The sequence below is a fragment of the Leucoraja erinacea genome, chromosome 27, assembly GCF_028641065.1.
Source record: "Leucoraja erinacea ecotype New England chromosome 27, Leri_hhj_1, whole genome shotgun sequence".
Lineage (NCBI taxonomy): Eukaryota > Metazoa > Chordata > Chondrichthyes > Rajiformes > Rajidae > Leucoraja > Leucoraja erinaceus.
In genome coordinates, this window is record NC_073403.1 from 3,163,120 (window position 1) to 3,188,569 (window position 25,450).

The 25,450-nt window shown below is 45.0% G+C and overlaps 1 protein-coding gene across 2 annotated transcripts in view; it reads left to right on the top strand.

Moving 5' to 3' along the window:
• Positions 1–24,949, top strand: part of LOC129710099 (polycomb complex protein BMI-1-like) — a 47,966-nt gene extending 23,017 nt beyond the window's left edge. For both annotated transcript variants that reach the window (XM_055656817.1, XM_055656818.1), the window contains 8 exons: positions 589–685; positions 1,285–1,340; positions 1,434–1,484; positions 5,136–5,244; positions 9,105–9,147; positions 10,713–10,811; positions 10,908–10,988; positions 20,789–24,949. In XM_055656817.1, the coding sequence (XP_055512792.1) occupies positions 589–685; positions 1,285–1,340; positions 1,434–1,484; positions 5,136–5,244; positions 9,105–9,147; positions 10,713–10,811; positions 10,908–10,988; positions 20,789–21,112 (860 nt within the window). In that variant the 3' untranslated portion in view covers positions 21,113–24,949. The remainder of the gene's footprint in view (positions 1–588; positions 686–1,284; positions 1,341–1,433; positions 1,485–5,135; positions 5,245–9,104; positions 9,148–10,712; positions 10,812–10,907; positions 10,989–20,788) is intronic.
• Positions 24,950–25,450: the final 501 nt, after the last annotated feature.

A 25,450-nucleotide genomic window follows, 5' to 3' on the forward strand; every position in this document is an offset into this window, starting at 1 on the left:
TATTGTTTCATATCATTCATATTGACGTGCCTTTCTCTTAAACTCCCAGGCAGGTGTATCTTTTTAAATAGTTCAAATGAACCCCAATCACTCAGTGAACATGTTAGAAGGCTTTTACATTGAGCCGAGACAAAACAAAAAGGGAAATAGTTAGTTGATTCGAAACACAAATAGAAAATGATCAGTCATTTAAAATTATAGAAGTGTAAAGAGGAATGGGCCCTTCAGCCCACGATGCTGTACACAGTTTTAGTTTTAATTTTAGTTTTGCAGATATAGTACAGAAACAGGCCCTTCGGCTCATCAAGTCTGCACCGACCATCGATCCCCATACACATTAACACTTCCCTACACACACAAGGGACAATTTTACCAAGTCAATTAACCTACAAACCTGTATGTCTTTGAACACTTGTGTTGTATATTATGAGCAAAATGATGTCCCTTTATATGACATCGTGTACCTGTTATTGTCAAGTTTGTTATGGTCAAGTTTATAGAATGGCATATCATACTTATATGTGCTTCAATAATTTAATATACTTTCCATATCTAATAATCTTCACTTTTTTGTCAAAACCCTTGCAGTTTGTAAAACCTGTATCGTTCGCTACTTGGAGACCAACAAATATTGCCCCATTTGTGATGTACAGGTGCACAAAACTAGACCCCTTCTTAGCATTAGGTGAGTTCTGATGCCAGGTATCATGTGGATCCATGTTTGGGGAGATTTGTTGTCAGATGTTTTATTATGTCAAACCATTTTTCTGGTCATTTTAATTGTGGAGGAAATCACATTTTTTAATGAACGCAAACTCCAAATCTTGTTCCTGTCATCAGTCCAACTTCTACTTTTAGACACGAGGAACGGCAGATGCTGGAGACTTGAGCAGTAACTCAGTGGGCCAGACAGCATCTCTGGAGGACATGGACAGGAGACATATCGCGTTGGGACAATTCCACAGTCGGATTGAATCACTCTGAAAAGGGGTCGTGACCCAAAATGTTGCCTATCCAATCCCTCTGCTGATGCTGCCTGACCCGTTGAGTTACTCCAGCACTTTGTGTTTTATTTTTAAGAATTAAAATCAATAGTTGGGAGTCATATTTTGACTAATGATTAATGAACGACAATTATGTATATGGGATCTAACTATGGGAAATAAATGCTCAAATTTTCTTCTATAAATAATTTGATTTAATTTCCTCCAAAATGGTTTTATGGATCTGCTCTAACCTATTTTCCATTTCCTTACAACCACTTGTCCTTTTTCTTGCCCACAGGGCTGACAAAACATTACAAGATATAGTCTATAAATTAGTTCCGGGGCTTTTCAAAGGTAGGAAAATTCCTGACACCTTGTTTGCCATCTTAAGCCGTTTTTTGGTGGTTTGGATCTAAACATTCTGCACTCATTCTGTTTCTTTTGCAGATGAGATGAAGAGACGGAGGGATTTCTACGCGGCCCATCCCTCAGCAGACGGTAAACATTGATATGAAGTTGGAGGATTAATAGTTCCTGAAAAAATGATACTGTTGTTGTGAACCAACCCTTCTCTCCCCTCCCCCTCCCCTTAGCCCTCTGAATGGCATCATACATCAGAAAATATCACTAATTCTTAAAATTTCGGTTTAGGCTTATTCTTGTCATATGCATTGGGGTAGAGTGAAAAGCTTTTTTGTTTGTTGCTACCCAGTCAAGTCAGATAATACTATACGTAAATGCAATCTCAAGTACAGCCAAACTCAAGTACAATAGGTAGAGTGAAGGGAAAGATAGAGTGTGCAGAATATCGTTATCGGCATTTAGCGCAACAGTTCTGGAAACAATTTACGTGTCTGCAACATGGGATTTTCCTAATGTTGAGCGTAGGATGAATGTTTCAGCTCCTGTTTCAGTTTATGGGAGATATGTCAATTAAATTTTCACCCTCCCCACTTCCTTAAACTAGCTTCTCAAAGTCTACTATCCAGCCCACTGTCATATGTAAAGAAAATAACTCTTTGGACAAAAATCTTCTCCAAACGAACACCAGGGCCTCAAAACGTTGAACTGAAGCGGCCTCTGTGGAGACAAAAGTTGGTGTTTCAGGTTGTGACTGGTCTGCATCAGACTAAACTAATGATCAAAAGGTCAAACAAGCTGCCGTGTTAAAGAAGAAGGACTTTGTTAAGGTTTTGGAGATTGCATACAACCCACAACGACTTCTACAGATGGGCCGTAGAAAGCATTTTGTCGGGATGCATTGCGGCATGGTTTGGGGAAGAGCTCCACCCAAGACGGCAAGAGATTGCAGAGAGCTGCAGTCGCAGCCCAGACCATCACACAAACCAACCTCCCTTCCGTCGAAGCCATCCACACTTCACGCTGCCTCGATAAGGTCACCAACAACATAAGACTAGTCTCACCATGGTCACTCCCTTGTCTTCCCACTCCTATCAGGCATGTGGGACAGAAGCTTAGAAACGCACGCCTCCAGGTTCAGGGGCAATTTCTTCCCAGCTGTTATCAGGAACTGGACCAACCAGTGACAGGTCCTGACCTCCCATCTACCTCATTGGAGACCTATCTTTAATTGGACTTTACTGGGCTTTATCTTACATTTAATGTAAAAACCCTTTGTAGCATGAAACATTGTACCCTTTTATCTTGGATCTGTACATTTGTAATTATAGAAACATAGAAACATAGAAATTAGGTGCAGGAGTAGGCCATTCGGCCCTTCGAGCCTGCACCGCCATTCAATATGATCATGGCTGATCATCCAACTCAGTATCCCGTACCTGCCTTCTCTCCATACCCCCTGATCCCCTTAGCCACAAGGGCCACATCTAACTCCCTCTTAAAATAATGAATGAACTGGCCTCAACTACCCTCTGTGGCAGAGAGTTCCAGAGATTCTCCACTCTCTGTGTGAAAAAAGATCTATCATCTTTTCACTGACTGGATAGCAGGCAAAAAGCTTGACCCTGTACCTCGGAACAGATGACAATAATAATCTAAACGAAACATGGAACAGTACAGCATGGGAACAGACCCTTCGATCCACAATGTCCGTACTGAACGTGATGCCAAATTAAACTAATCTCCTCTGCCTGCAGGTGGTAAAATGAGCAGGTCTGTATTTGAACATGGGGGGGGGGGGAGAAAGATTACATAAAGAGTGACAGAGCAGGGAGACATTGAGCACAGAGAAACCAGTGTGAGGATCATTGTTCGCCAAGACAGGACAGGTTTACTATTTTTAACCACATGTGGTGTCTATGAATAAATATATATAGCCATTATTGAGTCCTTCAGATCCTTCAACAAACCAAGCTGACTGCAGCAGCTGCCAGAGTTTAGTCAGACTGAAGAAGGGCCTCGACCCGAAACGTCACCCATTCCTTCTTTCCAGAGATGAATGCTGCCTGTCCAGCTGAGTTACTCCAGATTTTTATGTTTCGTTTAGAGACACAGCGCGGAAACAGGCCCCCCGGCCAACCGGGTTTCATCGCCAACCAGCGATCCCCACTATCGTGGATCAACACTGAACCTCATCCACTGGGGACAATTTACATTTTAACCCAGTCAATTAACCTACAAACCTCTTCGTCTTTGGAGCGTGGGAGGAAACAGAAGATCCCGGAGAAATCCCACGCAGGTCACGGGGAGAACGTGCAAACTCCGTACAGACAGCGCCCACAGTCGGGGTCGAACCCGGGTCTCTGGTGCTGCATTCGCTGTAAGGCAGCAACTCTACTGCTGCGACACTTACACCAGCATCTGCAGTTCCAGACCCCACACAGCTGCCAGACTTTGACGGTATCACATGTTCGCTAATGGCACCAGTGACTATAGACTGCGAGTACAGTAATTAAAACAAGGAATGGAGTTAGCTTTTTTTTTTTTTTTTTTTTAATTCAATTTCAATTTTATTTTTAATATGTTTTATTATTTATTTATTTTTTTGGTGTTTTTTTTTATGATACTGCCTGTAAGGGAAATTCATTTTGTTGCTCAAATTGAGACAATGACAATAAATTTGAATACAATACAATACAATACAAACGAGAGGTGTGCAGAAAGAAAGGCATGCACGTCGAAACATAGAAGCATAGAACGCTACAGCACAGGAAGGCCCCATGGCCCACAATGCCTGTGCTGAACCGAAGTGAAATTACACTGATCTACTTACACCTTTTCACATTATAAACTGAGCATGAGTCTGGATTTGAACCAGGGATCTCGTTGCAGTCAAATACTATCAAAAATGAATAAATAACTTGGATTTCAGAAATAAAATGTAAAAAATGCTGGAAATGATCAACAAACATTAATGAAATATTCTTTAACAAAGTATCAATGAAACGTTAGGGTGGCACGGTGGCGCAGCAGTAGAGTTGTGGCCATCATACAGTGCCAGAGACCAGGGTTCGATCCTGACAACGGGTGCTTTTTTGTACGGAGTTTGTTTGTTCTTTCTGTGGAGGCGTAGGGTTTTCTCCGGGTGCTCCGGATTCCTCCCACATTACAAAGACGCGCAGGCTAGTAGGTCAATTGGCTTTGGAAAATTTGTAAATTGTCCCCAGTGTGTAGGATAGTGCTAATGTACCGGATTAAGAAGGGTTTCGGCCCGAAACGTTGCCTATTTCCTTTGCTCCATAGATGCTGCTGCACCCGCTGAGTTTCTCCAGCTTTTTTGTGTAACCTAATGTAACGGGATGGCTGGTCGGCGCAGACTGTCGGCCGAAGGTGCTGTTTCCGCGCTGTTTCACTGAAGTCTCAGCCAAAGTCTAAAGTCGTTAACTCTTTTCATAAATGCTCCCTGACCTATTGTGTGTTGCTGAATTCTCTTCATTTATGGTGTAGTGTTCAGATGCATTTTGAGAATTTCTGTGTATCACCTTCTTTGAACTTAAAGTTGTAAAAATGGGATTGACAGATGGAAATGGAGCTTGATATGTCCACCTTGAGGAATTAGGCCATTCGGCCCATCAAGTCTCCTCCGCCATTCAATCAAGGCTGATTTATCTTTCCCGCTCAAACCCCATTCTCCTGCCTTCTCTCCGTAACCCCATTGACACCTGTGCCAATCAAATCATAAACTCAAGTGTATAACTGAGTACAATGTTCTTCCTTCTTCCTGAACAGTCACGAATGGTTCGAACGAAGACCGCGGGGAGGTTACAGAAGAAGAAAAAAGAATTATCACAGACGATGAAATCATTAGTTTGTCCTTAGAGTTTTATGAAGGCAACAAGTAAGTTTAATTGTGCTTTCTGACAAAAAGGGGTTGTTTGGAACAGCTAACAATGGCTTATTTCCTTTATCCCTATTACTTTTTTTTGCATTATTCATTAGTTCTATATCTCTCTACATCATCATCCATATCTCTCGTTTTGCTTTCCACGACTCTCACTCTGAAGAAGGGTCTCGACCTGAAACGTCACCCATTCCTTCCCTCCATAGATGCTGCCTGTCCTGCTGAGGTACGCCAGCATGAGGATAATTGTATGTCTTTTGTATAGAAACATAGAAATTAGGTGCAGGAGTAGAGGCCATTCGGCCCTTCGAGCCTGCACCATTCGCCATTCAATATGATCATGGCTGATCATCCAACTCAGTATCCCGTACCTGCCTTCTCTCCATACCCCCTGATCCCCTTAGCCACAAGGGCCACATCTAACTCCCTCTTAAATATAGCCAATGAACTGGCCTCAACTACCTTCTGTGGCAGGGGGTTCCAGAGATTCACCACTCCCTGTGTGAAAAATGTTTTTCTCATCTCGGTCCTAAAGGTTTTTCCCTTTATCCTTAAATTGTGACCCCTTGTCCTGGACTTCCCCAATATCAGGAACAATCTTCCTGCATCTAGCCTGTCCAACCCCTTAAGAATTTTGTAAGTTTCTATGGTGGGAGGAAACTGGAATTTGGCCCATTGAATCAATGCTAGCTCTCAGAGCAATGCTAATGGCCCATCTATGTTCTCAATAGACAATAGACAATAGACAATAGGTGCAGGAGTAGGCCATTCGCCCCTTCGAGCCAGCACCGCCATTCAATGCGAACATGGCTGATCATCCCCAATCAGTACCCTGTTCCTGCCTTCTCCCCATATCCCCTGCCTCCGCTACCTCCAAGAGCCCTATCTAGCTCTCTCTTGAAAGCATCCAGAGCATCTCTTGGTCTATTCCTTCTTACATGAGCATCAACACCAATATAACTTACTGAGGCTAATTGCATATTGAGAGACAATATGTTGGGGAAATATGTGGTGGGTTGGAACACTGATGAGAGGTAGAATTGATTTATTCAACCAAATGGTGTAAAAATATGAGTGTGGTTCTACTGCGAACCGCGATATCCTTTTGTATATGTCCTACATTTCCAACGTCTTTCTGTTCTTACATAAATGGAACTGTTTTGTTCGTAGCCATTTGCTGCATCTCACATTGACTGTGACATTGACATTCCACGAGGGCTGCTTTCATCATGGTCAACTGTAAAGCTAGAACCTGCAGCAACGTGCCATCTTTAAGACCATGGGACGTCCCCTTATGCTTCACCATACCTTTTGGAGAGTTATTAATGCAGAGAAATCTTGGAACTTACATGCAAGGATCTCACTCAGAGTAGTGCGATAATGACCGGATAAACTGCTGGTCAAAGGATTATAGCAGGGCAAGCTAGTGGAGAAATCTTTCCTGCTCCTTCAGCAGAGGTTTAGTGTGTACAACACCAGCAATCTGGAGCAGAATGAATCGACTGGCATAAAGAATGGTTCAACCGAGCTTATATTCACTGGCATTTAGAAGGATGAGAGAGGATCTAATAGAAACATATGAAATTCTTAAGGGATTGGACAGGTTTGATGCAGGGAAAAAAGTTCCCGATTTTTGGGGGAGTCCAGAACCAGGGGTCACTCACAGTTTAAGAATAAGGGGTAAGCCATTTAGGACTGAGATGAGGAAAAGCCTTTTCACCCAGAGAGTTGTGAATCTGGAATTCTCTGCCACAGAAGGCAGTGGAGGCCAATTCGCTGGATGTATTCAAACGAGAGTTAGATATAACTCTGAGGGCTAACTGAATCAAGGGATATAGGGAGAAAGCAGGAACATAGAAACATAGAAATTAGGTGCAGGAGTAGGCCATTCGGCCCTTCGAGCCTGCACCGCTATTCAATATGATCATGGCTGATCATCCAACTCAGTATCCCGTACCTGCCTTCTCTCCATACCCTCTGATCCCCTTGGCCACAAGGGGCCACATCTAACTCCCTCTTATATATAGCCAATGAACTGGCCTCAACTACCCTCTGTGGCAGAGAGTTCCACAGATTCACCACTCACTGTGTGAAAAATGTTTTTCTCATCTCGGTCCTAAAGGATTTCCCCTTTATCCTTAAACTGTGACCCCTTGTCCTGGACTTCCCCAACATCGGGAACAATCTTCCTGCATCTAGCCTGTCCAACCCTTTAAGAATTTTGTAAGTTTCTATAAGATGTTTCAATGTTTCAATGTTGGATGATCAGCCATGTTCATATTGAATGTTTGAAGGGCCGAATGGCCTACTCCTGCACCTATTTTCCATGTTTTTATGTAATCTGGGTGCCATCCTGATCTGTGGCAGTGTGACGTTTGTGGCATGTTCTCCCCATGTTGCCTATGGGTTTTCCCCAAAGGTGCTCCACTTTCCTCCCACCATAACAAAGCATGCATTAGCCTCTGTAAGTTCTATTGGTGTTGATGCTCATGTTAGAAGGAATAGACCATGAGAACATAAATGGGCTATTGGCATTGCTCCGAGAGCTAGCATTGACTCATTGGGCCAAATTCCTTCCCGCAAAGCCAAATGGAAATATGGGTGAGATTGGGAATGGAAATATGGGTGACATTAGTCCATGAACAATTTTTAGTTGTATTGTAAAATCGTCAAAAATGATGCAATTTATTTAAAGTGATTTTGATACTCATTGATATTTCTCTCCTTTACCCTGGTCACCACTTCCTTTAACAAATACACTTTCACTTTTACTGGTGCATTCCATTTACTGAATCAAACCAATTCATTGCCAGAACAACAGGCAGCCAACCATGTCATCTCTGGGTGCCCGCTCTACCACCCACCAAATGGAGCTGTGCCAGGGCCTGGCAGACATTGACGCCAACAGATGCTCAACACCGGGCTTGAGATCTAACTATTCCTTTGGTTTCAGTTTCATTCGCAAGAAGAAGAAGCTAAAACAACGTTGTATTGTTTTTAAACTGTCCATGCTGGTTAATTTAATTTACTTTTTATCCTCTCCACAGATGCTGCCTGCGTTGTTGAGCATACAACACATTTTCTGTTTTTGAAACTAATACTACTCTGAAAACCACTCTCATTTTCGTTAAAAGATTTAAATGTCATTACTTTGTTTCAAAATGAATGATTAAGTCAATTGAATCTTGCATCTGTTTCTCTTCCAAATTTAACATAATTTTCCATTCATCTGCAAAATTGTGGTTGATGAAAAAAAACTGACTTTTGATTGTGTTAAAGTTACAATACATCGCATGTATTGTTTGGCTGAGCTGTTTGATGCAATTGAGACTAGCCTGAGAAAGCGGTGGAGCGATTTGTGATGCTATTTGGGTATAACACATGTGTATAACGGCGAGCCACTGGTCGGGTGAAATGGGCGGATTAATATTGCACCTTTCACGGCCCTTGGACTATCCAAAGTCGTGTTTCCTGAACGTGTAGAGTGGAACTGCAGATGCTGGTTTACACCGTAAATAGCCACAAAGTACTGGAGTGACTCAGCGGGACAGGCAGCATGTACAGAAGGGTTGCGATCCGAAAAGTCACCCATCCCTTTTCTCCAGAGATGCTGCCTAAACCCACTGAGTTACTCCAGCACTTCGCGTCTATCCTCGGTGTAAACCAACATTTGCAGCCCTATATTTTTGTCTGGAGACGCAACGAAGAAACACACAACTCAGGGCCCACCGATTTCACGTCGACCATCGATCACGCTTGTTCTATGGCACCCCACTTCCTGTCTATCATCGTGTTTCCTGAAATCTTGTTCAAAAAAATATATTGATCTAAAATGGTCTAATGTGTTTGTGTTCCAGGTCAGAAAAGAAAGAGGTACCGCAAACTGAAGAAACAGACAAAGTGAGTTTCCTCTGCGGTGTTACCTGAACTATTAAACCAATCCATATATTTAAAATGCCAATAGAATATCACCTCGCCTACTGCAGGTGCCAAAATCGACATGAGGAAAATTCAGACGTGGTACAACAATTTGTATTTGATTTTCGCGCTCAGGCTCATCTTTTAAATTGCAGTAATCAAAGAAACTCAAGCTATTAATAATCCAACCGCCCACAGAAAGTAAACAGTACTTAGCAGACATGTAAACAAACCATTCATTCATTCCCCCTTGGCAGTGACATTGATTAAGAAACAAAGCCTTTTAAATTATTTGATTGGAAATTCTAGACTATAATTTGGTTATTGGCAGTGAAATCGTAAAATGTTACATTGCCAGAGGAGGCCGTGATCCGCTCCCCCCTTCAGTATATCCTCCCCTCCCCTTCCCTCTCCATATCCTATCTCGTCCACACATTCCCTACAGCGCTGCAAGATTCTTGCGTTCTCGTCCCCATCCAAATTTGCCTTCCCTAACTGTTATTTTTTTTTAGCAGCGTTTCAGTTTATTTACAGATGTAAACCATATAACCATATAACAATTACAGCACGGGAAACAGGCCATCTCGGCCCTACAAGTCCGTGCCGAACAAATTTTTCCCCCTTAGTCCCACCTGCCTGCACTCATACCAAAACCCTCCATTCCCTTCTCATCCATGTGCCTATCCAATATTATTTTTAAATGATACCAATGAACCTGCCGCCACCACTTCCACTGGAAGCTCATTCCACACCGCTACCACTCTCTGAGTAAAGAAGTTCCCCCTCATATTACCCCTAAACTTCTGTCCCTTACTCGCCTTTTTCGAGTTACCCGGTAAACTGCGAGGAAAGTGTGTTTGAAACGTCAAGGGATCGTGGATAAACATTTTAAACGGGTTTTAAAAAGAAAGCACAATGTCGCTGGGGCACTGTCCATGGCTGACACAGGGATTGCGACGTTTGCAGTCGGGAATCTACTTCAGACTCCGCTCAGGTAGAGTCTGAAGAAGGGAGTCTCGACCCGAAAAATCACCCATTCCGTATCTCTGGAGATGCTTCCCGCCCCGCTGAGTTACTCCAGTATTTTGTGTCTATCTTCGGTTTAAACCAGCATCAGCAGTTCCTTCCAATACAAAACATTACGCGAGATAGGAACCTCCGATAACACATTCAAACTGAAAGAATGGAACGATCAGACTTGGAGGCATTTTTTCAGGAATGGCGTTTAATTATTGTTTGAGGGAGTGGGGTTATGGGGTCGAGTTTGTGACTGTTTTGTCAGTGTTTTGGGTTCAGTGTTGCTAAACCCTGGCTTAACCCCCTCTCTGTTCATTCTTTGACCCTTTAACAAAAGGCCATACCATTAAAGGTTTGAACATAACTCCTGCTGGCACTTTCGTATCATGAGTATGCAGAGTAATCCCGGACACTACTTTTCTCTGGGTAATAACGCAAAATGAGTTACTTTGATCCTACACCAAACTACAGGAATTGGGGCGCCCATACCCCAACATCCAGCCACTCACCTGTCTTATGTCTCTCTTTAGGCCAACAGTGTTCGGTATCTCAGGTGTCCCGCCGCGATGACGGTGATGCATTTGGGGAAGTTTCTCCGGAATAAGATGGATATTCCCAGCAATTTCCGAGTAAGTGTTTTCTACCGCGAATAAAGGGAACACAATCCAATTGAAATCGATTTTTCTGTTCTTTGTCGTCACTGAAATCGTTTGCCTTGATTCTAGATTGACGTCATGTATGAAGACGAACCTCTGAAAGATTACTACACACTTATGGACATCGCGTATATTTATACGTGGAGACGGGTAACTAACACTTTAGTGATGGATCAGGAATTGTTATGGTTGCGTATAGGAACGTGTTTACCAAGCTGAAATTGTTCACATGTGCATGCTCGTTGTACTGCGTTTATCTAGACCACTGATTCCCAACCTGGGGCCATATGGCAAATTTCAGAAATAATTTGGGATTTAGGGGGCCACAGGTTCAATGAAGGGGGCCACAGAGCTCCCACCCTGTGGCCTCCTAAATTTCAATTCTAATACATTTAAATCTATGTAGTTGAAATATTTTTGATGTTTGTGGAATAGAATAATAGATAATATATGTGCTGTTATTAGACACTGATATTTTTATGGAAGGTGTTATAATATTGAAGTACTTTTTTCCCCGCTAATAATGTCAGGGGGGGGAGGGGCACAGAAAAATTAAAAGATCCCAAGGGGGCCATGAGCTAAAAAAAAGGTTGGGAACCACTGGTCTATAGCAAGTTTACATCTTTGGAGATGGCGCGGAAGAGGTTTACCAGAATGCTGCCCGGATTAGAAGGTATTAGATGGAAAGTGAGATTGGGACAGACTTGGAATGTTTTATCTGGAACGTCAAAGGTTGAGGGGAGATCAGATGGAATCTGTTTAACTGCGAGGGGGCATAGATAGGGTAGACAGTCACGGTGCAAATGTCAAAGACCAGGGGATATCGCTTTAATGTGGGACGGACAATGTTTGCGGGGCATGTTTTTGTTAATGTGGTGAGTGACTGGAACGCGTTGCTGGGGGCAGCTACGATAGTGGCGTTAAAGAGGCTTTAAGATTGGCGGTTACACAGAAAAGCTGGAGAAACTCAGCGGGTGCAGCCATCTATGGAGCGAAGGAAATAGGCAACGTTTCGGGCCGAAACCCTTAAGATTGGCGGCATGGATATGCAGGGAATGGATGGGGCACGGATCACGTGCGGGCCGGGGGGTTTAACTTGGCAACGTGGTCGGCACGGACATTGTGGGCCGAAGGGCCTGCATCCGCGATGTATTGTTCTATGTCCCACGATGTGTTTGGTGTATGTGTGTACGCCAGTGTGTGCACTAGTTATTGCGTACAAACAAAGACAGTGAACTTCGTTAGTATATCACCTTCCCCGTCCATTTCGCGACAAACAGACGCGCTCTTGAAGCCGGAATGCTTTTAATAGCGTAATCACACTGCAGTAAAGTGGAGAATTTAGCGGCCAATATGCAGGCAGCAAGCACACATAAACATATATCCGGGAAACATGTTTTTCTGATGTTACGTGATAAATATCAGTCCCAGATCACCTCGTGGGGTGTCAAGATTATTCCCCAGGTCTTTAAAATGCTCCTGAGAGACAAGATTATTCCCCAGGTCTTTTTAAAATTTAAAATGCCGACGTGAATTCTCCTGAGAGACTGTGAGAGTAAGTCTGAAGAAGGGTTTCGGCCCGAAACGTCGCCTATTTCCTTCGCTCCATAGATGCTGCTGCACCCGCTGAGTTTCTCCAGCGTTTTTGTGTACCCCTGAGAGACGGTACGGTGTCAGATTAAAGCTTCTGCTCCACGTGGACACCTCCGGTGTCGGTCAGGCGGCTGGTCGGAACAATGAGACTGAGTCTGACGGCAGATAGACACAAGACGCTGGAGTGACTCGGCGGGTCACGCGGCATATCTGGAGGACAGGGGTCGGGAGGCAAATCATTTCTCCCATTCCTTTCGCACTTGAAGTTGAAAGAGAACGATTTGGTGTAGCGCCAAGGTTGGGACGTGATTGTACACGCCACCGAATTCTATATCAGCCCCATGTGAAACGAGGGCTGGCTTCTGTGCGGCCTCAGATGTCCCGGGCTCCCTGTCAGGTAACTCTCGGGTGAACTGGAAGGTAGAAACAACCTGAGGAAAGCAATCATCTTTCAGCTGTTCAGCCAGGCGTGAAGGAGAGGATATTGCAGTCCTTGGTGTACGCTCCCTATTGATAGGGGGGAGGTTGTTTTCTGTGTGAGCTCGTGGCCAGGTGTGGAGACAATCTAACCTGTGCGGTTATATTCGGGTCAGTTTCTCTAACGTTGTCATGAGTATTCACACCCTGAGTTCCTTAATTAGCCCGCACTAAAACGTATTACGCGCACAGTCTATTCATTTAACGCCTTGAGTTGAATGGGGCCATAAGTGCAGGTGTGTGCCTCACCTGATCCATAAGTGCAGGTGTGTGTCTCACCTGAACTCGCCTTTGGCACCTCTTCAACCGGCACTTATCTACCAACACAATCTTTCCCTCCCATCACATTATACACGGTGCCAACAGAGTGTATTCTATAGGGAGACCCTAGGAACTGCAGATGCTGGAATCTTGAGTAAAACACCAAAGTGTAGATACTACAGTCATCCACTGTAGTATCTACAGGGAACTGTACACACAAATTACTTTCACTGTAGGGAAGAACTGCAGGTTTAAATTGAAGATAGACACAAAACATTTTTCACACAGAGAGTGGTGAATCTGTGGAATTCTCTGCCACAGAAGGTAGTTGAGGCCACAGTTCATCAGCTATATTTAAGAAGGAGTTAGATGTGGCTCTTGTGGCTAAAGGGATCAGGGGGTATGGAGAGAAGGCAGGTACAGGATACTGAGTTGGATGATAGACATAGAAACATAGAAACATAGAAATTAGGTGCAGGAGTAGGCCATTCGGCCCTTCGAGCCTGCACCGCCATTCAATATGATCATGGCTGATCATCCAACTCAGTATCCCGTACCTGCCTTCTCTCCATACCCTCTGATCCCCTTGGCCACAAGGGCCACATCTAACTCCCTCTTAAATATAGCCAATGAACTGGCTTCAACTACCCTCTGTGGCAGAGAGTTCCAGAGATTCACCATTCTCTGTGTGAAAAAAGTTCTCCTCATCTCGGTTTTAAAGGATTTCCCCCTTATCCTTAAGCTGTGACCCCTTGTCTTGGACTTCCCCAACATCAGGAACAATCTTCCTGCATCTAGCCTTTCCAACCCCTTAAGAATTTTGTAAGTTTCTATAAGATCCCCTCTCAATCTCCTAAATTCTAGAGAGTATAAACCAAGTCTATCCAGTCTATCTTCATAAGACAGTCCTGACATCCCAGGAATCAGTCTGGTGAACCTTCTCTGCACTCCCTCTATGGCAATAATGTCCTTCCTCAGATTTGGAGACCAAAACTGCACGCAATACTCCAGGTGTGGTCTCACCAAGACCCTGTACAACTGCTGTACAACTGATCAGCCATGATCATATTGAATGGCGGTTCAGGCTCAAAGGGCTGAATGGCCTACTCCTGCACCTAATTTCTATGTTTCTATGTTTCTAAATGCTCAGTAGCTCAGCGGGACAGACAGCATTCAATCTGGAGAGAAGGAATGGGTGACGTTTCGGGTCGTGACTGAAGAAGACTGAAGGAGAAGAAGACTCCAGAGATGCTGGCTGTCCTGCTGAGTTACTCCAGCATTTTGTGTCTATCTTGAATATCGCTGTAGCTCACTAGGTGCAGGTGAAACATAAAGTACCATGCCATACCATAACTCAGCAGGTCAGACAGCATCTGTGGAGGGAATGGAAAGGGGTCCACTAACTAAAACCTCCACAGACAGACATTTCCACCACAGATGCTGCCTGACTCGCTAAGTTGCCTCGGCACTTCATATTTTTCCAGGGGTAAAAGGCAAATTGTGCAAATACTGTAAAATTAACACAAAGTTGCTGGGATTAGATTGGATACGAAATTTCAAATATGCACAGTGCAGCTGCTAGGCATGTAATTATTGACCTGAGCTCCTGGACAACAGGCGCCCATCACCCTCACACACCAACATCCTAAACCTAAAGCATTTAAAATCGATTGGAGATGTGGATGAAGTTATTTATCAGGGGTGGATTATTTTGAACGGTGGAGTCCGAATCAAAATCGGATTAATGCCTAAATTTCACTACAGCTGGTTAGACAATTCTGTGTGTGTGTGTGCGGGTGTGGGTGTGTGTGGGCGTGGGTGTGTGTGTGTGTGGGCGTGGGTGTGTGTGTGTGTGCGCGCGTGTGTGTGGTGTGTATGTGCGTGTGTGTGTGTGTGTTGTGTATGTGTGTGTTTGTGTGTATGTGCGTGTATGTGCGTGTGTATGTGTGTGTTTGCACATGGGTGTGTGTATGTGTTTGCATGTGTGTTCATGCATGTGTGTTCGTGTTTGTGCATGTCAGAGAGAGCTGAGTATATATGTACACGCATATGTACATACATAGTAATCTCTACACACGTATGTACTTACATACATGCTCGGCCTGTCCCTTTGATATAAAATTTCTAAGAAGCATTTGGAGAATGCTGCCTGGATTAGTGGACACGAGCAACAAAGAGAGGACAAACTAGGGTTGTTTAGAATGCTGGAGGCTGAGGGGAGACCTGACAGATGTATATACAATCATGTGTAAGAAGGAACTGCAGGTGCTGGTTTAAACCGAAGGTAGACACAAAACGCTGGAGTAACTCAGCGGGTCAGGCACCTTCCCTGGTGAGAAGGAATAGGTGATGTTTTGTGGGTTGAGACATCTGAAGAAGGGTCTCAACATGAAACGTCACCCTGCTGCCTGTGTCGCCGAGTTACTCCAGCTTTTTGCATATACAATTATGAGGCATAGATAGGGTAGACAGTCGGAACCTTCCCCGTAGGGTTGAAACATTGAAGATAGAGGGCACAGTTTTACAGTGAGGGGCTTGTAATGTGCTGCCAGGGGTGATGGTGGGGGCAGATACGATAGTGGCGTTTAAGTGGCTTTTAGATAGGTACACGGTATTAGCGGAATTGGGGGATATTGATCTTGCACGGGCGGATGAGTTTAGTTTATGTTGACATTATTTTCGGTACAGACACTTTGGGCCGATGGGCCTGTTCCTGTGATTTACTATGTTCTATATTCCATTGAGCAGGGAACTGCAGATACTGGTTTACACCAAAGATTGACACAAAATTCTGGAGTAACTCAGTGGGACAAGCAACATCTCTGGAAACAAGGAATGAGCGACGTTTTAGGGTCTAAAGAGGGTCTCGACCCGAAACGTCACCCATTCTTTCCATCCAGAGATGCTGCCAGTCCCGCTGAGTTACTCCAGCATTTTGTGTTCATGTTCTATGCTGGACGACTTTTTCCCACGATCTAAGGCTAAGTGGCCAATGGCTGAAACATGTGTGTTCCATAAACAAGTGAGGCCCCAACACAACAGTATTTTGAGACATCTACTATGTGGGTAGGGATTGTTGAGAAACTGTCGAGTGATGCTCTGTAGATAGACACAAAAAGCTGGAGTAACTCAGCGGGTCGGGCAGCATCTGTGGAGAAAAGGAACAGGTGACATGTCAGGTCATAGAAACATAGAAACATAGACAATAGGTGCAGGAGTAGGCCATTCGGCCCTTCGAGCCTGCACCGCCATTCAATATGATCATGGCTGATCATCCAACTTTGTATCCTGTACCTGCCTTCTCTCCATACCCCCTGATCCCTTTAGCCACAAGGGCCACATCTAACTCCCTCTTAAATATAGCCAATGAACTGTGGCCTCAACTACCTTCTGTGGCAGAGAGTTCCAGAGATTTGCCACTCTCTGTGTGAAAAATGTTTTTTTTCATCTCGGTCCTAAAGGATTTCCCCTTTATCCTTAAACTGTGTGACCCCTTGTCCTGGACTTCCCCAACATCGGGAACAATCTTCCTGCATCTAGCCTGTCCAACCCCTTAAGAATTTTGTAAGTTTCTATAAAATTCTTAAGGGGTTGGACAGAAAACAGGTCAAGACCTGGTCGAGAAGGTTCACCAGACTGATTCCTGGGATGTCAGGACTGTCTTATGAAAAAAGACTGGATAGACTTGGTTTATACTCTCTAGAATTTAGGAGATTGAGAGGGGATCTTATAGAAACTTACAAAATTCTTAAGGGGTTGGACAGGCTAGATGCAGGAAGATTGCTCCTGATGTTGGGGAAGTCCAGAACAAGGGGTCACAGCTTAAGGATAAGGGGGAAATCCTTTAAAACCGAGATGAGAAGAACCTTTTTCACACAGAGAGTGGTGAATCTCTGGAACTCTCTGCCGCAGAGGGTAGTCGAGGCCACAGTTCATTGGCTATATTTAAGAGGGAGTTAGATGTGGCCCTTGTGGCTAAGGGGATCAGAGGGTTTGGAGAGAAGGCAGGTACGGGATACTGAGTTGGATGATCAGCCATGATCATATTGAATGGCGGTGCATGCTCGAAGGGCCGAATGGCCTACTCCTGCACCTAATTTCTATGTTTCTATGTTTCAGACTGAGAGTCAGGGGAGAGGGAAACGAGAGATATAGATGGTGATATAGAGAGATGTAGGAGAAATGAATGACGGATATGTGAACAAGTAGTGATGATGAAGGAAACAGGCCATTGTTAGCTGTGGGCGAGGTGAGACTGACTTGTACTGTGTTCAGGGGGTGCAGGTTAGAGGTGGCGTTTTCAATGATGGTAACAATGGCTGTTTGAGAAACGTGTGCGATCCTCAATATCCACAGCCAAGGATAATAGCAAGCTGAAATATTGGACATATTGATGTCTTCAGGAAACCTATTAAGGGGGTTACATAGAAACATAGAAACATAGAAATTAGGTGCAGGAGTAGGCCATTCGGCCCTTCGAGCCTGCACCGCCATTTAATATGATCATGGCTGATCATCCAACTCAGTATCCTGTACCTGCCTTTTCTCCATACCCTCTGAACCCCTTGGCCACAAGGGCCACATCTAACTCCCTCTTAAATATAGCCAATGAACTGGCCTCAACTACCCTCTGTGGCAGAGAGTTCCAGAGATTCACCACTCTCTGTGTGAAAAAAGTTCTCCTCATCTCGGTTTTAAAGGATTTCCCCCTTATCCTTAAGCTGTGACCCCTTGTCCTGGACTTCCCCAACATCGGAAACAATCTTCCTGCATCTAGCCTGTCCAACCCCTTAAGAATTTTGTAAGTTTCTATAAGATCCCCTCTCAATCTCCTAAACTCTAGAGAGTATAAACCAAGTCTATCCAGTCTTTCTTCATAAGACAGTCCTGACATCCCAGGAATCAGTCTGGTTGGTGGGGGTGGAATGCAAACTGGTTTATTGCAGGAGCTGGACTTCAAACATCTATATAATATTTCAAACACAACACAAAGTGCCAGAAGAACCCAGTGGGTCAGGTAGCATCTGTGAAGGGAACGGACAGGGGATGTTTCCGATCGGGAATCTTCTTCAGGTGTATCCTGCCCATTGACTCCACAGATGCCGCCTGACCTGCTGAGTTCCTTCAACACTTTGTGCATTACTCGATTCCAGCCTCTAGGGCCCCTTGACTCTATATTATATTTCATGTTCATTTCAGTATTTGTACACCGTAATGCCGGCAACTATAATCTGAACGCTGTTATCGTCGTCCTCGCTCTACCTGTTGTATGGGCGTTTGGCTTGTTTGTTTTCATGTGCTGCATGATTTGACTGTAAGCATGCAGGTACAGCAGGTAGTGAAGAAAGCGAATGGCATGTTGGCCTTTATAACAAGAGGAATCGAATATAGGAGCAAAGAGGTCCTTCTGCAGTTGTACAGAGCCCTAGTGAGACCACACCTGGAGTATTGTATGCAGTTTTGGTCCCCTAATTTGAGGAAGGACATTCTTGCTATTGAGGGAGTGCAGTGTAGGTTTACAAGGTGAATTCCCGGGATGGCGGGACTGTCATATATGCTGAGAGAATGGAGCAGCTGGGCTTGTACACTCTGGAGTTTAGAAGGATGAGAGGGTATCTCATTGAAACATATAAGATTGTTAAGGGCTTGGGATTGTTTAGAGGCAGGAAACATGTTCCCGATGTTGGGGGAGTCCAGACCCAGGGGCCACACAGTTTAAGAATAAGGAGTGAGCCATTTAGAACGGAGACGAGGAAACACTTTTTCTCACAGAGAGTGGCGAGTCTGTGGAATTCTCTGCCTCAGAGGGCGGTGGAGGCATGTTTTCTGGATGCTTTCAAGAGAAAGCTAGATAGGGCTCTTAAAAATAGCGGAGTCAGGGGATATGGGGAGAAGGCAGGAACGGGGTACTGATTGGGGATGATCAGCCATGATCACATTGAATGGTGGTGCTGGTTTGAAGGGCCAAATGGCCTACACCTGCACCTGTTGTCTATTGTCTATTGACTGCATAGCTTGCAAACACTGTATTGTGGTTTGCATTGGTACAATGAAGGGTGTAGCACAGTGGTGTAGCTGCTGCCTCACAAAACCAGAGACCCGGGCTCGCCCCTGACTTCTGAAGCTGTCTGTACGGAGTTTGTACATTCTCCCTGTGACCGCGCGGGTTACTTCCGGGTATTCCGGTTTCCTCCCACATCACAAAGACGTGTGGGTTTGCAGATTAATGGGTCGCGTCTGTGCAGGAAGTGGCTGGGAAAGTGGGATAACATAGAACGGGTGGTCAGCATACACGCAGCCTCTTTCAATCAATTTAATGAATCAACATGGCATTACTTATTTGGATAGCGGGCAAACAAAAATATTTCATTGTAATTAAAAAAGGAACTGCAGATGCTGGTTTACACCAAAGGTGGACACAAAGTGCTGGAGTAACTCAGGTGGCCTCTTCTGAGAGAAGGAATAGGTGACGTTTCAGGTCGAGATTTTTCTTCAGGCCTGTCTAGTTTCAAGGATGGTGGGCGTGTACTCGGTGGGTAGAAGGGCCTGTTTTCATGCGGTATGTCTAAACTAAGTCTGGACTTTGGTGGCAAAAACAGGAAAGTAGACTATTATCTGAATGGTGGCCGATTAGGAAAAGGGGCGATGCAACGAGACCTGGGTGTCATGGTACACCAGTCATTGAAAGTAAGCATGCAGGTGCAGCAGGCAGTGAAGAAAGCCAATGGTATGTAAGCATTCATAGCAAAAGGATTTGAGTATAGGAGCAGGGAGGTTCTACTGCAGTTGTACAGGGTCTTGGTGAGACCACACCTGGAGTATTGCGTACAGTTTTGGTCTCCTAATCTGAGGAAAGACATTCTTGCCATAGAGGGAATACAGAGAAGGTTCACCAGACTGATTCCTGGGATGTCAGGACTTTCATATGAAGAAAGACTGGATAAACTCGGCTTGTACTCGCTAGAATTTAGAAGATTGAGGGGGGATCTTATAGAAACTTACAAAATTCTTAAGGGGTTGGACAGGCTAGATGCAGGAAGATTGTTCCCGATGTTGGGGAAGTCCAGAACAAGGGGTCACAGTTTAAGGTTAAGGGGGAAATCCTTTTGGACCGAGATGAGAAAAACATTTTTCACACGGAGAGAGTGGTGAATCTATGGAATTCTCTGCCACAGAAGGTAGTTGAGGCCACAGTTCATTGGCTATATATAAGAGGGAGTTAGATGTGGCCCTTGTGGTTAAAGTATGGAGAGAAAGCAGGTACGGGATACTGAGTTGGATGATCAGCCATGATCATATTGAATGGTGGTGCAGGCTCGAAGGGCCGAATGGCCTACTCCTGCACCTATTTTCTATGTTTCAAGTCTCAAGTCAAGTCAAGTTTATTTGTCACATACACATACGAGATGTGCAGTGAAATGAAAGTGGCAATGCTCGCGGAACAACTTATAAACACAATCACACACATAATAACACATGCATTTCGTAGAGTGTCCCTCTAAAAGGCATTTACAGTCGAATTGTCTCTGTACTGTACACTGACAATGCACAATTACCGTAATTGAATCTGAATCTGAATCTGAAGAGGTCAATGGTTTTGTTTCCTCTTCTGTTCCTAGAACGGTCCTTTACCTTCTGAAGTACAAGGTTCAGCAGCCGCTTGCAAGAGGTTAAAACTCAGCCACCCCAACGAGGACTTCGCCAATACCAGTATGAACTCGGAGAGTGACTCTGTGAGTGACAAGGGAAGTCCAGTGGCCGTTCCTTCCACGTCCTCCTCGCTGCCGAGCCCCGTGACGCCCGCGCTCTCTCCCAACTCCCAGTACCCACACGCAGTGGCCTCGGCGGTCAACGGCAGCACAAACTGTCACCAAATGCTACCGACCGTGCTCAGGGGCCGCAAAGTGACTGTCAACGGCTCCGCAGCCCCGGCCTCTTGCTGAACGCCGGGACCGACCCCCGTGGGATTCACGACAAGCTACGAGGAAGAGGAGGAACGCCCTGTATAATACACACCGCTCGACCGACCGACCGACCGACCGACCGACTGACCGGGCACCCGAGCTGGCCGCTGCCCACCGCCCCCTTTATTAAATGTAATATATATATTCCGTTTAGCAATATGGTTATTGTCAGAAACCTTTGTATTTCCCCACACAGCTTTTTAAATGTAAACGGCCAAAATGCACCTCGAGGTTATGGTCCCAGAAGCTTTGAATCTGGTCATCCATTGCCTCGACTTGCAAACTTTCAGTACAGTCGACCCCTCTTAAATGGAGCGCAGTTGGCAGTGCCGTACAGTATGGGGACCTTGTGTGTGCCCTACAGTGTGGGCACTGTGTGTGTGTGTGTGTGGCTCCGCTGAAAAAACAGGCACTATGGTCTTCCCTTTCAAAGGGAAAATTGCCTTAAAAATAATCTCATGAGTTCATAGGTGATAGGAGCAGAATTAGGCCATTCGGCCCATCAAGGTTATTCCACCATTCAATCGTGGCAGATCTCTCTTCCCTCTCAACCCCATTCTCCCCATAACCCCAGACACCCGTACTAATCAATAGTTACAGTTGTTGCAGAGGGGACAAACCTCGTTATAGCCTCCCCGAACGCACGCTATAACAAGTGGTAAAAAGACAGAAGGAAGGAACTGCAGATTATCACGAAGAGATAAACACAAAGTACTGGAGTGACGGTGGGTCAAGGCAGCGTCTCTGGAGGAAAAGGCTGGGTCACCAAGGACTGGAGACAGATCCCAACCCGAAAGGTCATCCATCCCTTTTCTCCAGGGATGCTGCCTGACCCTCTAGTTACTAGCCAGATGCAGGAAGATTGTTCCCGATGTTGGGGAAGTCCAGAACAAGGGGTCACAGTTTAAGGATAAGGGGGAAATTCTTTAGGACCGAGATGAGAAAAAAAAAAAATTCACACAGAGAGTGGTGAATCTGTGGAATTCTCTGCCACAGAAGGTAGTTGAAGCCACAGTTCATTGGCTATATTTAAGAGGGAGTTAGATGTGGCCTTTGTGGCTAAAAGTATCAGGGGGTATGGAGAGAAGGCAGGTACAGGATACTGAGTTGGTTGATCAGCCATGATCATATTGAATGGCGGTGCAGGCTCGAAGGGCCAAATGGCCTACTCCTGCACCTATTTTCTATGTTTCCAGCATGTTGTGTCTATCTTTCGTGACAAGTGATGTCCTTTGACTTTCAATCTCATGCACTGAAGAGGGGATTTGCAGATGATTAGAGTTGAGTCGAGTGTTGGGAGACACATCTCGGCAACACTCCTTTGAATGATATCAAGAGACTTGATATCTGAAAGATGTGGCATTGTGGTCGATAAGACGGGACCTGTAGATAATTGCACACGTCTAAGTTATTATATGGTTTATCACTCCAGTGGCCCAAGAGATGCTTATCTCCGCATTCCAGCTTTGTACTTCCAGGGAAAGCAGGATTAGTGTATTCTTTTTCCCTGGACAGTACGATGTGCAGTGTTCATGTTTTAATCAAAATACGAAAGTGTTGGAGGAACTCAGTGGGTCAGGCAGCTTCTGCCAAGGGCAATGGATAAGTGATGTTTAGAATAGGGATGCTGCCCGTGTGTCCGAGTGTATGGGCATGGAGCGAAGGTGTCCTTTGAGTCACCGTTGCACTGCAGTGGTGACACATAGTTGATTTGCAGTTCAGTTACCCACGTTTCTTATTCCAGGATCTCTTTGATACCCCATAACTCTGCTCCCACTCCCCATCCCCCCATTGGCAACAAGGGCAGAGTCCCCCTTGCCCTCACCTTCCACCCCACCAGCCGTCACATACAACAGATAATCCTCCGACATTTTCGCCACCTCCAACGGGATCCCACCACTGGCCACATCTTCCCATCTCCACCCCTGTCTGCTTTCCGCAGAGGCCGCTCCCTCCGTAACTCACTGGTCAATTCGTCCCTTCCCACCCAAACCAGCCCCTCCCCTGGTACTTTCCCTTTCAACCGCGAGAAATGCCACACTTGTCGCTTTACCTCCCCCCTTGACTCCATCCAAGGACCCAAGCAGTCTTTCCAGGTGCGGCAGAGGTTCACCTGCACCTCCTCCAACCTCACCTATTGCATCCGCTGCTCTAGGTGTCAATTGCTCTACATCGGTGAGACCAAGTGTAGGCTTGGCGATCACTTCGCCCAACACCTCCGCTCAGTTCACAATAACCAACCTGATCTCCCGGTGGCTCAGCACTTCAACTCCCCCTCCTATTCCCGAATCCGACCTTTCTGTCCTGGGCCTCCTCCATGGCCAGAGTGAGTCCCACCGTAAATTGGAGGAGCAGCACCTCATATTCTGCTTGGGTAGTTTACACCCCAGCGGTATGAACATTGACTTCTCCAATTTCAGGTAGTCCCTGCTTTCTCCCTCTTTCCCCTCCCCTTCCCAGCTCTCCCACAGCCCACCGTCTCCGCCTCTTCCTTTATTCTTCCCGCCCCCCCCCCACATCAGTGTGAAGAAGGGTCTCGACCTGAAACGTCACCTATTCCTTCCCTCCATAGACGTTGCCTCACCCGCTGAGTTTCTCCAACATTTTTACCTACTTTCTGATTCCAATGGTCAGATGAAGGCAGAATCTTAAATAAATCCACCGTGAACTCTCTATCATCTTAATTTAAACTTACCGAATAGTGAAAGGGCTGGATAGAGTGGATATGGTGACGATGTTTCCACTAGTGGGAGAGTCTAGATCCAGAGGTCATAGCATCAGAATTGAAGGATGTTCCTTTAGCAAGATGAGGAGGAATTTCTTTAGTCAGAGGTTGGTGAATCTGTGGAATTCTTTGCCACTGAGAGATGTGGAGACCAAGTCAATGGATATTGTTTTGGCAGATATAGATAGATTCTGGATTAATACATGTGTCAGAGGTTATGGGAAGAAGGCAGGAGAATGGAGTTTGGAGGGAGAGATAGAACAGCCATGATATAAGTAGCCTTGATGGGCCGAATGGCCTAATCCTGCTCCTATCACTTACGACATGAGCTGTGAGCACATTCCCTCAATAGCCACCAATATAGGAGTTATTTGTGGAGTGGTGCGTTCTTCTCCTCTCAAGAAGAATTTGATTTAACAAAGAGATAAAGCAAGGATAGCTTTCTCAAGCAAAATCTCCACTGCATTTGGAAGTCCCATTCCCGTTGGCATTTTGTCACCATTCCCACTTTTCCAGGATTTTCCTGTAATTCCTTCAGAAGTTTTGGCTATAAGTCCAGCGTGCAGATTCAGGTGGCAATGAGTTACAAATGCTACTCGCCTTACTTTCCGAATAATTTGTTTAGAAAGCTTGCTGGTAGAAAACTTCAGCTGATGAGATTGGGAACCTTACTGCCAAATATTGCGGTTTGAGATACACAGAACTGGCCTTTGATTATTCCACAAACGAGCTATTTCCGATTGGAAGCACAGGTGGAATGGCTCTAAAAAAAATCTGGCATTGTGGTGACTTCAAAATACAACAGCCTCATTTAATGGGAGTCGAATGTACAATTTAGCATTTCAATGCTTACATTTTCTTAGTTTGATGTGCGTGTGTGTGGTATGTGTGTGAGAGAGAGAGAGAGAGAGAGAGAGAGGGAAGGAGAGACAGTTTTGAGTGTGGATGAATGGATATTACATGAAAATCCTTTCCCTCTACCGATTTGCTACCGACACAATAGCACAAATGAAATGAGTTCAGAATGGAATATTGTTTCATAAATTTTATTTTATGTTTTGATAAACTTATTAAATCATTCTAGAATTGTATTAACTTTTAATTACACGCATCTTCCCGTGTTTCAGAATAACGTTTCGATTGTAGATGTGACCGACGTCCCTTGAACATAGTGACACTTCCCATTTATTTTCTAAAGTGAAAAAAAAACCTTATTGAATAAACTTTTGAAAGGAATGAAGAGGGGTAACATTAAAAATGGCCTAATTTAGAGATTGTAAGCTGTATGCTGCTTGGAGATGAAATTTTGAAGGGACGGGTTTTCAGTAAAGGGTGTTGGAGAGACAATGCCAAGCAGAGGCAGGGAGGACAAGAGGCGCGAACGCCACGTGTCTCTCGTTGGTACACAAAAATGCTGGAGAAACTCAGCGAGTGCAGCAGCATCTATGGAGCGAAGGAAATAGGAAATAGGCAACGTTTCGGGCCGAAACCCTTCTCTCGTTTCTCTCTCCACAGTGTCTCTCGTTTCTCTCTCCACTGACCGTCATGAAACTCTCCAGAGATGCTGCCTGGCTCGCTGAGTAGCGACGATA